The sequence below is a fragment of the Podarcis cretensis genome (genome assembly GCF_951804945.1).
Source record: "Podarcis cretensis genome assembly, chromosome: Z".
In the NCBI taxonomy this organism is placed as follows: domain Eukaryota; kingdom Metazoa; phylum Chordata; class Lepidosauria; order Squamata; family Lacertidae; genus Podarcis; species Podarcis cretensis.
The window spans coordinates 48,569,839-48,583,425 of NC_137184.1; the positions used below are offsets into that span (position 1 = coordinate 48,569,839).

General features: G+C 42.5%; 1 protein-coding gene across 7 annotated transcripts in view; it reads right to left on the reverse strand.

Annotated features, from left to right (window-relative positions):
- Positions 1-13,587, reverse strand: part of LOC307208211 (kelch-like protein 13) — a 79,954-nt gene that overhangs the window by 12,987 nt on the left and 53,380 nt on the right. For 6 of the 7 annotated variants that reach the window (XM_079962775.1, XM_079962776.1, XM_079962778.1 and 3 more), the window contains 3 exons: positions 13,051-13,183; positions 12,643-12,839; positions 7,208-8,003 (listed from right to left, as the gene is read on the reverse strand). In XM_079962775.1, the coding sequence (XP_079818901.1) occupies positions 7,208-8,003; positions 12,643-12,839; positions 13,051-13,183 (1,126 nt within the window). The remainder of the gene's footprint in view (positions 1-7,207; positions 8,004-12,642; positions 12,840-13,050; positions 13,184-13,587) is intronic. The other variant, XM_079962779.1, reaches the window with a different exon arrangement.

Genomic DNA, 13,587 nt, shown 5'->3' on the forward strand with positions numbered 1-13,587 from the left:
TACTATTTAACCAAAATTTATTTTTTCTTCCTATTACACTTAAATTTGTATTCTTTATAACTAATTTGTTGAAGCCATATTATTACTAATCTTACATCTTTCTTAACATTCATACAATTTACAATATTTTTGTAGATAGTCCTTAAATTTCTTCCAGTCCTCCTCCACCAGTTCTTCTCCCAGGTCTCGAATTCTGCCTGTCATCTCCGCCAGTTCCATATAGTCCATCAGTTGCATCTGCCATTCTTCCAGTGTGGGCAAATCTTGGGTTTTCCAGCATTTAGCGATAAGTATCCTTGCTGCTGTCGTAGCATACATAAAAAAAGTTCGATCCTTCTTTTGCACACTCTGGCCGACAATGCCCAAGAGAAAGGCCTCTGGTTTCTTAGGGAAGGTATACTTAAATACCTTTTTCAACTCATTATATATCATTTCCCAGAAAACCTTCACCCTAGGGCAAGTCCACCAGAGGTGAAAGAAAGTTCCTTCAGCTTCTTTACACTTCCAACATTTATTGTCAGATAAATGGTATATCTTTGCAAGCTTGACTGGAGTCATGTACCACCTATATATCATTTTCATAATATTTTCTTTCAAGGCATTACATGCCGTAAATCTCAAACCTGTGGTCCATAACTTTTCCCAGTCAGCAAACATAATGTTATACCCTATGTCCTGTGCCCATTTATCATCGCTGATTTGACCGTTTCATCCTGTGTATTCCATTTTAACAGCAGGTTATACATTCTTGAAAGTATCTTAGAGCTGGGTTCTAACAGTTCTGTTTCTAACTTTGATTTTTCCACCTGGAATCCTATCTTTTTGTCCAACTTAAAAACTTCTTTAATCTGAGCATAATGTAACCAATCTCGCACTTTATCCTTTATTTTCTCCATACTCTGCAACCTCCAATTGTCTCCATCTTTTTCTATTATTTCCCAATATTTCGGCCATTTGGCCTCCATATTGAGTCTTTTCGGGGCTTTAGCCTCCATTGGTGATAACCACCTTGGGGTCTTGTTTTCCAATAAATCTTTATATTTCGACCAGACATTAAACACTGCTTTTCTGACAACATGATTCTTGAAAGCCTTATGTATTTTAACCTTGTCATACCACAAATATGCATGCCAACCAAAAGCGTTGTTAAATCCTTCCAAATCCAAAACATCAGTGTTTTCAAGAAGTAGCCAATCCTTCAACCAGCAGAAAGCTGCTGATTCATAGTACAACTTTAAGTCTGGCAGGGCAAAGCCCCCTCTTTCTTTAGCATCGGTTAATATCTTAAACTTGATTCTGGGCTTTTTGCCCTGCCAGACAAATTTAGAAATATCTCTCCGCCACCTCCCAAAACACTCCATTTTATCCACAATCTGCAAAGTTTGAAACAAAAACAGCATTTTTGGCAATACATTCATCTTAACAGCAGCAATACGTCCTGACAAGGAAAGTTTCAATCTTGACCAAACATCTAGATCCCTTTTGATTTCAGACCAACATTTTTCATAATTATCTTTATATAAGTTCCTATTCTTTCGCTGTTATGTTTACCCCTAGATATCTTACTTTTTTGACCACATTTAAATCTGTCTCTTTCTGAAACCTTTCTGATTCTAAAGAAGTCAAGTTTTTTTCTAGAACCTTAGTTTTTTGCTTATTAAGTTTAAATCCCGCCACTCGACCAAACTCATAAATCAGCTGCAGAACCCTTTTGGTACTAGGCTCTGGCTCCTGTAAGGTCAATACTAGGTCATCTGCAAATGCTTTAAGTTTATACTCTTTCGCTCCGACCTGAATACCTTCCACCAACCGGTCTCCTCTAATCATGTTTAAGAGCACTTCCAGGACCGATATAAATAGCAAAGGGGATATAGGACAACCTTGTCGTGTACCTCAGAGATCACTTCTATTTCACAACTGTGAATGCCAAATAGATTTTGATGTTCAAAAACCAAACCCAGCAAGCCTCCTCTGGCTTCCCTCTGTTAATAGGTAGCAGTGGAGCAATTAGTGGTCCTGGTTTGGTTTTCATTTTTTAAGGATTTCAAGATAGCTCATTTTGTGCCTCCTTTGGTTCTCTCTCCTTTTGTAGAATACACAGGCATTATAATCTCTGTGTGTCGACTCTCTATATTATAGCAATTTGATATCTACACTTAATGAACAATTTGGAGGAGGGCAACCTACACTGACAGTGCCCTGGAAAAATACCAGGGAGCTAAGATTACATTTATCTGAAATATCTCATTCTCTCTATCGGTCCCACTTTGTTTTCAAAAGGTAAAATAGTTGCTAGTCACTTGGAATACGTCTCCACATCTGGTGCTCACAGGTCTACCAGACCACAATAATTTCAACTCCATTCCAACCCAAACCCTAGATCAGTTCACACAGCTGGTGCATTTTCTGCAAGGACACAGATGGTGTAGCTCTGCAAGGACTGTTTTAAACACACACACCCCTTGCGCAGGAAACCCACTTACCACCCATCCCCATTTTCTGTGACTTCACACAACCCACCATGTGCAGCCAATGCTTACAATACAAATTTGCTCTAAGCCCTCAGATAGGAATACACAGCCAAAGGATTTATCACAGGAACTCTTGGCGCTAAGCCAGCTTCCAAAAAGAAAAAGAGCAGACTGACAATACTATACCAATACAGAGGGATGGCTCCAACTATGATAGCAGCTCAGAAGAAATGCAATCAGAACACCTAGTGCAGAGACCATGGGGTCTCTGCAGAGGTTAGTGATCTACAGCCTAAAGAACACCGTCTCTTCATGCAGGCTTTGGGAAAACCTGACCCTCTAACTTGAAACATCTATTTATTTATTTTTTATTTATTTAAGGGATTATGTATCTCTTTTCAGCTAGCACAAGAAAGCGGTGTGAATTATAATAGAACAAGAAAAAATGTAAAAGCACAAAATCTTATAGGCAAGTAAGTGAGCTAGTGATCAACAGCTAGTGAAAATTTGATCACTTTCTTGGCTGGGAGACGCCTAAAATATAGAAGTAACACAGAGAACCCAGTGTATGTGCATTCACCATGCTTCTGCAAAACACCTTTAGTGGACAGACAGAATGCAGAATTGAAGTTGACAACACATTTGCAGAGGGGTAGCTGAGAAAATTATGGCATAAACTTTCGTGGACTATACTACAGCATCATGTTATCCCTTAAGGCTGCATAAGACTGCCGTTTTCACAACATGGCGACACTTAGTTCTTCATTTGAATAAGAACTAAGGGTGGTTTATCCATTAAAACTAATAACAATTGCACTTGTGGAAAGATGCCTTTTGACAGCGATGAGCAAGTCAATTTTACACAATTCCCGTTTGCTAAGACACATTCTTTAACTTTTAAGGTCACTTTGTAACATTCCCACAGTAACATTCTGAACATTCTGTAAGCTGCTTTACATATGTGATGAAATAAGCATGTGCACAAAAACCTATTCTGCAGTTAGCTAGTCTTTTAGGGAGTCAGTAGATTTAACTGCCCCAATTCACACCCTTACCAAGCTGGCAATTCCTTTTTAATATGAGGGAGCTGGCACTATCCTCCCACCCACTATGTACAAATCTCAGCATGTAAGAAAGGGACTCTGCATGCAAATCCCATGCATGTATCAACCCAGTTCACATAATCTTCCCACTATCAATGTGTGTGTGTGTGTGTGTGTGTGTGTGTGTTTAAATAACTGCAGATATTGGGCCACAATGCAGAACCATCAAGTCTGTGCATGGTCTAAGACAAGAACCTGGGTCTGTTCTTCCATGTCATAAAGGTGGCAAGTGAATGAACCAGTTCTTTGATCACCCTGTTGAAGAGAGAAACACCATGCACTCACTATCAGAGGCTGGTTGTTTCTACAAGCTTTGCCACACTCTTCAGCCTTAAAGGTAAAGGAACCCCTGACCATTAGGTCCAGTCGTGACCGACTCTGGGGTTGCGGCGCTCATCTCACTTTATTGGCCGAGGGAGCTGGTGTACAGCTTCCGGGTCATGTGGCCAGCATGACTAAGCCGCTTCTGGCGAACCAGAGCAGCGCACAGAAACGCCGTTTACCTTCCCGCTGGAACGGTACCTATTTATCTACTTGCGCTTTGACATGCTTTCGAACTGCTAGGTTGGCAGGAGCAGGGACTGAGCAACGGGAGCTCACCCCGTCGCGGGGATTCGAACCACCAACCTTCTGATCGGCAAGTCCTAGGCTCTGTGGTTTAACCCACAGCGCCACCTGCATCCCAGTTCTTCAGCCTTAGGGGCCTTCAAAAATGTTTTCAGGCATGGTTGGCCAAGTGGTGTTAAGGAAGGATAGGATTTTTTTTATGTACGCCACTACAGCAGCAAGAATTCTACTGGCAAAGTATTGGAAGACGCAAGAACTACCTACTCTGGAAGAATGGCAAACAAAGGTGATTGACTTTATGGGACTGGCTGAGATGACGGGCAGAATCCGTGACCAGGGGAAAGAGACAGTGGAAGAGGACTGGAAGAAATTTAAAATATATCTCAAGAACAATTGTAAAATTGACGAATGTTAAGATGTCAGGGGGTAAGAGGTAAAGAATTGCAGCAGTAATCAAAAAAAACTAAAGGAACTTTTATGAAAGGGAATTAAGATAATGGACCTAAGGGTTGCTACAGAATCACTAAACAAGGATGCAGGGATGGGGAGGTATGGGGAAGTCAAAAGAAAGAAGGGTATGAATCGATCAGTTGGAAATTATGTTGTTTTGTGGTACTTTTGTTATCTGTTTGAAAAACGAATAAAAATTATTATAAAAAAAAAACAAAAATGTTTTCAGGCTGTTTGGGTCCAGGTATAAAAGTTTATGAGGGGAGCTACTAGGCACTAAGGCTACCAGCTTTGGGGTGCAAGAGGACTGGATATTGTTAACTAACCTATTTATGTTCACTGATATTTTCTATATTTAAAATGATTTGTTAATGGTTGAATTGTGTGTTACAGAGCTAAAAATATTGGATGTGTGTCGAATATTACAGCAGACAATGCAGTTAGCTTGTTGTAATCATATTTTGAAAGGTTTTCCACTTTCCACGGCGTTATTCTATGTATGACTAGTGATGGCCTTTGGCTACGCAATAAAGAGCTGCAATTCACTATAGTGAGATTATACCTTTTATTTATTATGACTTTTTTTATCTAGACTGATTATTTTCTGCAAACCATTCTGAGCACAAAGGTATCTCTGGAAAACATGATATATAAATAAACTGGTTCCAGCTATGTTGCAACCGACCAGCACAGACGAATGCTCTGCAGTGTTCCTGGGATTCCAGGTACACACACCTGCTGCCCTTAACACATCTTGCCTGAAACCCCCCGGCTTAGTTTAGCTGGACAAGGCATGCCCACAGTCAGGGGACTCACTCCTCATGTGACAACATAGCCCTCAAATCATCTAACCATCCTAGATTATACTCGTGGCTGAACCCAAATATATTTATTTTCCAAGAATGTGTTCAAAACCAGCTTTCTACAGCTTGGTGCCCTCCAGATGTTATGGACTATAACTCTCAACAGCACCAGTCAGCATGGCCAGGGCAGATGGCAATAACTGGCTATTAGTCGTGGTGGCTCGGCTCGGCCTCTGTATATGGAGGTATTAATACTTCTGAATACCAGCTTATGGAAACCATAAGAAAAGAAAGTTTTCTTCTGCTTGAATCCTATTTGCTGGTTCCCCATGAGCATCTGGTTGGCCACTGTGAGAACAGGATGCTAGACTAGATGGACCACAGGCCTGATCCAGCAGGGCTCTTCTTATATTCTTATGCTAATTGTAGTCCAAAATATCTGGAGGGTATCCAACTGGGGAAGGCTCCTCCCATCCAAAGTGGGGTCCATCTGAACAGCTTCTGTTGGAAAGAGGACTCAAGACTTCGAAGCTGTGAAAACCCCGAAGGTCAGCACTGACAATGAGCATATTATCTTTCACTGATGAAAAGTGATAAAATAGGATTAGTTCAAAGTTGCACTCTTGTAGGTCGAGGTCAGTCCCACATGTGTTTACTTGCTATGCTTTTGCACCAAAAAAGTGAACTCCAAATCCATTGTTCTCCTGCCATGTAATGTAATGAAAATGTACCCCTGTCCCTTCTGCTTATTTCTTTTATGACAGCAAGAGAAAGATCATGCCAATTCTTCACCCTTTTGCAGCAAATATATATGAAAGAAGCAATAAAAGTGAAAAATAACTTGTGATGCAATTAAATGAGAAGAGGGAGCATTTCAGCCACAAAATCAAAAGCACAGTCAGCCAAACACTGATTTTCATACAAATGGATCTGGCTCCTTACAGAAAATCGGTACGGTTACTTGGCAATCCATAGAACATCCAAGGTAACTGTTTACGACAAGAACTCCGTGTCAGGACATATCAAGTAAGAATAAATTAAATGAGGAACATCATCAAGTGATATAGAATATGTGGGTGGTTTCACCTGCACAATTTCATTATATACATAGCTGTCTGCATTCTGCACTTATCAAGGAGATGCCAAGTGAGCAGAAACAGGAATATTGGGCTACAATCTTTTACTCATACATCTGGGAGTAAGGGCCACTGAACTCACTAGGACTCACTTCTGGGTAGACATCCACAGGATTGTGCAATTTGCACAATTACTTCCACTGTCTCACAGAAACCAACACAATTCCACAAGCAGAATTTCACAATGTCACCTCATTGTCCTTACAAATCAGATGGCGAATGTAGAGGTGAACACATGGGTTATATTTTGGCATGGTGGATTTGGTAATTCAATAATAATCTCCTGATACACACTTCTTAACACATTACAACCAAAAACATTAAAAAATAAAAACAAGGTGCCAGTGTGTTATACTGGTAGAGGGCCAGACTTGGACCAGGGAGACTGGAGTTCAAATCTCCCACTGAGCCATGAAATTCATTGGGCGATCTTGTACCAGTCACTGCTTCTCAACCTAACCTAGCTCACAGGGTTATTGTTGGGGGGGGGGATAAGGAATGGGACAACCATGTTTGCCATCTTAAGCTGCTTGGAGAAAAAGAGTGGGATACAAATACAGAAAATAAGTAAGTAAGTAAGTAAGTAACGAATTAGTTCTTATTTGCATACAACAGTAAATAATTATTGCTGTACAAGTCAGGAAAGGGGGATTTTTTGGACCAAGGTGAAGACTTACCTAACTCACCAGCTGCGTTTCGACCACCAACAGCATACAGATGTCCTTTGAGGGCACTTAGGTGGAAGAAGGTTCTCTTTTCGTTCAAAGAAGCCACCTGCATCCACTTATTATACCGAGGGTCAAACCTAAACACTGTGTCAACCGCTGTCTTTCCTTTCGTGTCATAATTGCTCTGTCCGCCAACAACATAGAGAAAGTTCCCAATAACAGCGATGCCATGCTGGTAGCGGGGAGCGTCCATAGGTGCCAGAGACCTCCACTCGTGTGCTTTTTCATCGTACATCCGCAGCTCCTTGCTGACAACCAGCTGCTGCCGGAGCACTCCCCCTAGTGTGACCAGGTGAGTGCTGTCCGAACGGATGGCCGTCCTTTCCGACTGCATCACTGGCTGCATGTAGGGCATCATTTGGTAATTGCTGGCTTCCAAGAGCAAGTTGACGCAAGTGTTGTCAGTCCTCATGAAATCCACAGTTTGGACGTAGTTGATAAGATCCTGCGGAGTCATCAGAGGGAACCGGATGTTTTTCATGAGTTTTGCTGCGCATTCCATCCGTGGCTCCTCGTACCGCAGCCAGCGGCAGGCAGCCTTGAAAAGCTCCAGCTCCGTGCAATGCTTAAGGCTATTACTTGAAAGGACAAAGGCAAGGCGCTCAAAGGGGAGTTTCACAAACTCACCAGTACTTAACAGTGCTGGGAAGTTCTTGAGGATGAAGTTGTTCACATATTTATCCACTTCTGTGAGGTTGTACGTGTTGGCAATCCGCCCCACTTCGACACAGTTCTCTAAGGAAACCTATGATAGGAAGAGAAAAGTCACTTCCTCCATTTTAAGCTCTGGCTTTATGTTCACCTGCACATTACAGTAACACAAGGGTTGCTAATGTAGACATACCACCACACTCAGTGTCTTTTACACAAACTGTACATTTCTTGGATTGGTGTGTGCAAGTGTGGACCCAGCTAGACTGTGGAGAGATGTGCAAAGAGACTGTCCACATAAAGTATAAATAGACATTATTGTGGGAAGATGGGAGGTTGCCTTATGCCAAGCCACACCATTAGCCTATCCAATTCACTGCTGTCGACACTAACAGCAGCTCTCCAGGGTTTCAGAAACAAGTCTTTTCTTGCTGTACCTGGAGATGCCAGGGGTTGAACCAAAGATCTTCCTCTGTCAGGAGCACCTTGTGGCACAATGGGTCAGCGTGTCTGGCAGAATGAGAAGGTTAGTGGTTCAAGCCCAGCCAGGGACAGATGTGGGCAGGATTTCTGTATTGAACGGGGTAGAAATAGATGACCCTCAGGGTCCCTTCCAACTCTACAGTTCTGTGATTCCTCTTCTGCCCTCCCAGGACAAAGTCCTGCATTTGGTTCCTGGGGCTGCGACCATGACAGTCTTAAGAGCCTTCAAGATGAGCTAGTCATTTCTTATTGCTTTGTAATTTTTTTTAATGCATTTAAGTTCTATTGTACTTTTGCTATACACTGCTTTGATGTTTTATATGAGAGGGTGAGCTATAAACAGTTTTATAAATAAAGCAAGTCATTAAAGGCCAAACATCCTCCACAGCTCACACCTCACACTTACTCCTTCCTGCTGCAGGACGCCACCCTACCTGGCAGCTCTTCAGCTGTTGGGATCAGGGGTCCTTCTGGTTCTGGGACTGATGGCTCAGCTACCCCTATAAAACCTATAACTGGCACTTTTTACTTGCATTGAAGAACTGGCTCTCCTCCAATTTTTTCTCCCTCCAGCCCCTGCTTTTATGAGTTGCAACTCTCTTGAGTGCAAGAGATTTAATTTTGTTCTTTCTTAAAATCCAATATGCTTTAGGAACCACTTCTCTGAGCCCAAGGAAGTATGTTATGGTGGATTTTATTCAACTATACAGTGGTACCTCGGGTTAAGTACTTAATTCGTTCCGGAGGTCCGTACCTAACCTGAAACTGTTCTTAACCTGAATCACCACTTTAGCTAAAGGGGCCTCCTGCTGCCACCGCGCTGCCGGAGCACAATTTCTGTTCTCATCCTGAAGCAAAGTTCTTAACCTGAAGCACTATTTCTGGGTTAGTGGAGTCTGTAACCTGAAGCATATGTAACCTGAGGCGTATGTAACCCGAGGTACCACTGTATTCCTGCATTGCAGCATGCTATTAGCTTTCTCATTCCCAACTGACAGATTCCCAGTAAATTACCAAATTACTATTGGCCATTGCTCACGAGGCCCACAGAACAGAAGAGTATAACTGATTGGGTTCTCCTTAATTATTTGAATTATCTTATTAGATTAGCTTGCTACATGGCTTCATGTTTCTTCTAGGAAGCTCTTGAGACTGAGCAAAAATCTGAAACATGCATGCTTAAGAAGTCTTCAATTTCCATACAACTTTATTACAAGTAATTACTTATGCAGCTGTAATAGTCTAACTATGCACTGGACGGAAGGCGAAACAGCAATAATATAGTGCAGCTTGAGAAATACCATCAAATTATCAGAGTACACTTTAAAGTTTTAACAAGAACACCAAGCAAGGCATTAGAATGCTGGACATGAATATAACCAACATCTCAGAATCCAGTTTATGTCCAGCACTTCGGGCAAAATTATATTTGCAGAATTCAACAACACACACTAGGTGGCTGCATGTGGGGCTGGGGGAAGGCACTCAACCTCAGCAGCCTGCTTTTAAAACTAAGAAGAGGATGAGCAACCTTTCATGATTAACTGTTTGGAGGACAATCATTTTTAAAGGGATTTTAACATCCCAAGAGTTGGTGAAATGATGTTTCACACCACTGCTTTATACGGAAAAACATGAGCTGAACGGATAAGTAATTATTCCATGAGAGGATGATGGAGCAGTTCAGCACTGCTAGAACTGATCACAACACCCCAAACAAAAACCCAGCAAAGGACAGGAGGGCACCACCCAAATCACTGAAAGCCATTCTGGGTCACTCAGGTGGGCAAGTAAGCCACTAAGTGTGGCATGTTAACTCCTCCTGTTTAACTTATTCTCCATTAACTTTCCCCTCTCTCTGCACCCCACTGAACACTATTGCACAGCTGTGCCTCCATCTTTGTTAGCTCTCCTTCTGAGCATCTCTTCTCTTCAAACACAGAGCTCTCTTTTCTGCACCCCAGGCTACTTCTACCCATAGGCATCTCTGCACTCTTTGCTCTGCTACAGGTTGCTGCATCCTACGTCCTCCACCCATGTCTCTGCACCCCTTACTCTTCTTCCCAAAGCTTTACTACTACTACTACTGCTACTACTACTGTCAAGTCTGCCAGCCAGAAGACACAAAGCTTTCACTCTCCTGGAGATTTCTACAGATGCAGGCAGGCTAGCCAGCAAAGGTGAAAAATGGGTGAAAACTCCAGCATGTGCTTTGAGTCCAAGGAAAGAAGCAACGTCCTCCCATCCCTATTGCCAAGAAACCTAGAAGGCCAGAGAGAGGGTGATCACAGAACTCCCCCACCCATGGGTCCAAATACTGTTTGGGAGGGGGCTGCAACCTTTTGCAAATTTAGGGCCTTCATTCTGAGAGAACTAGCAAAGAGGGGGAAAGGAAAACTGAATATAGTTTTTCCTGTAACGTGGCAGAATCCTCTCTGCTGCAGAGCTTAGACGCACAGGGAAGGGTGGCAAAGAGCGTCAGATACAGCAACTGCAGCTAAAATGAAAAGCTAGAGAGATAGGATAACTAATGACAGCAGTCCCATATAAACAGAGCTGCAGTTGGGAAATTTTGAGAAAGAAATTGAAGTGGCAGTAACAGAAATGAAAAAGGAAGAGATGCCACCAGTTAATGGGCTTGCAAGCGTAACCAACACACAGATAATCCTGTATCCTCACTGCTAAACCCAGGGATAAAATGTGTGGTTTGTTCTTTACCTCTTGGCTATCCTCTGGACCCCACTGTCCAGGCGACCAGAATTAATATTTCGTTTTCTTCATCTGAGATTTCAGACTGCCTTCAGAATTGGAATCCTAAGTGACTGACCTCTAATGGGAAATTTGAGGACTTAAATACATTAAGTTCCACTCAGTTAGTATAGGTAACCTAAGTTAGTTGTGTCCATTAGATTGAGTAAGTCTACTCTGAGTAGAACTAGCACTGGATACAATGCAGGATCTAGGATTACATAACTCTTAACAGAAGACCATATAACCCTCAGCACGAAAAGTGCTTCACAATCCTTTTTCTCCTTATACAGCTTTGGGGCCATTTGAAACAGCCTGCTTTCTCTCACATTGATTCTAAGACGCATGTCTTAAAAATCCATGAGTGCCATTTTTTAATAGTTGCACATTAAGTCAATGTCATTCCACACACACCCCATCACCCAGGGCACTTTGCAAGCAATATGCAAAATGGCACAGAAGTCACTGGCTTTTTAAGCACAACTCATTTAATAGTAATGAGGACTCTAGGCCCATGTGCAACTAAATCAGAGATAAAGGACCTAATGTAAGTGCAAGATGCTCTCACCCAAACAACAGGAGACACAAAACCTGCATAGCACCTCTCAATGTGACAAACCCCATCTGTTCCAGACATAGAAAATGCCTGTCTTGGCACAAGAGGACATTTCACAACCTGGACTTTCAGATCTCTCTCAGGTGAAATCCTGACAAATGCCTTAAACATTCAGCCGTCCCAACAATACAGCAAAGCCCCAAGGGTTGGAATCCTGAATGATAAAAGCATGAGGCAAATTACTGGGCATCAATACGTTTCACACGATACTCGGGGAAAACCTGCTCTCATCCATCTCTCTATGAAAGGCAAATCATTACCTGATGGAATTGTGCTTTAATTTAAGGGGCAGGTTAGGGACGCAGGTGGCGCTGTGGGTTAAAGCCTCAGCGCCTAGGACTTGCCGATCGAAAGGTCGGCGGTTCGAATCCCTGCGGCGGGGTGCGCTCCCGCTGCTCGGTCCCAGCACCTGCCAACCTAGCAGTTCGAAAGCACCTCTGGGTGCAAGTAGATAAATAGGGACCGCTTACCAGCGGGAAGGTAAACGGCGTTTCCGTGTGCGGCTCTGGCTCGCCAGAGCAGCAATGTCACGCTGGCCACGTGACCCGGAAGTATCTCCGGACAGCGCTGGCCCCTGGCCTCTTAAGTGAGATGGGCGCACAACCCCAGAGTCTGTCAAGACTGGCCCGTACGGGCAGGGGTACCTTTACCTTTTTACCTTTAAGGGGCAGGTTATAGGTTTTTGTTCCTCAAGAGCTTGAAAGGTGGTGAACTCTCATTTGCTGTAAGTTTTTAAATCAAGGCCACATATCAGGAGTGCTACAGAACTACTGAATTTCCTGCGTTGGTCCCAACTGTATCAATCTTTCAGGCTGACAAACTTACTGTGATTTTAACAGAGAAAATAAGAAAGAGGCAAACCGAGCAATAACCTAAGATATCTTACCCCAGATATAAGAAAAACTTTACAGAAGTCCAACACAGGCAATATCTGTAAAAAGCTGGCAGCTTCTAGAGTATCCTGAAGATTGTCCATGTTGAGAGAAAGTTTTGCAGTATAAATAAAATCAATGATCTTCTTTAAACCTATTTTGTTCACGCCATGGAGCTTAATGCACATTAAGTCTTGTTCTTTCATCCCACCTGAGAACAAAATTTAGATAAGATATAGTTAAAGCTTGAAAGAACTTCCCCTATAAAATTTCTTGTTCCAGAGACAAAGTCACTTCACACATAACCATTAGCTGGACAGGATAAACACACACCACAAGAATAATTCATGCCAAACACACTCTTACGTGGCAGAACTTTTTTTAAAATGCAGAATGCACCTTATCACTGCTATCCACTGTACCTGTGAACATGGCCTTGAAGTAATCACTAGCAGATGCCATCATTGCCCTATGAACAGGAAACACTTCGTCACCATCGCCTGGCACAAGTGTCACATCACAAAGCAAACCTTCTATTCGCAGCTGGTCAAAACCCTACAAGAGAAAATATGGCATCAACAGCTCCACCCAGCTGCAAGAACGAGCTCTCTGGGCTGCAAAATAGAAAAACCTCTCTACAGTGGTTCAAATAAGTCCCACACTATTTTCTTTTTTAGTTTAATCTATTTTATTTTTTTAATCTAAATATTTATAAAATCAACAAAAAAGAGAGAGAAAAATGCAAAGTCCTCTATTGGGGTAGATCCTTACCCCTGTCTCACATGAAAAGGGGATGAACCCTCCCCAGTTCTCACCTAGATGGTTTCCTTTCTTCTCCCAGCCTCCCACCCTGGGAGACCTTCACTTCCCTGACTCTCACACAGGGTCTTTCACCTTCTATCCATTACCTTCCTGTGCAATACCCAGAGTAGAGGACCTCAAAAAGGAAAGCCAAGCAT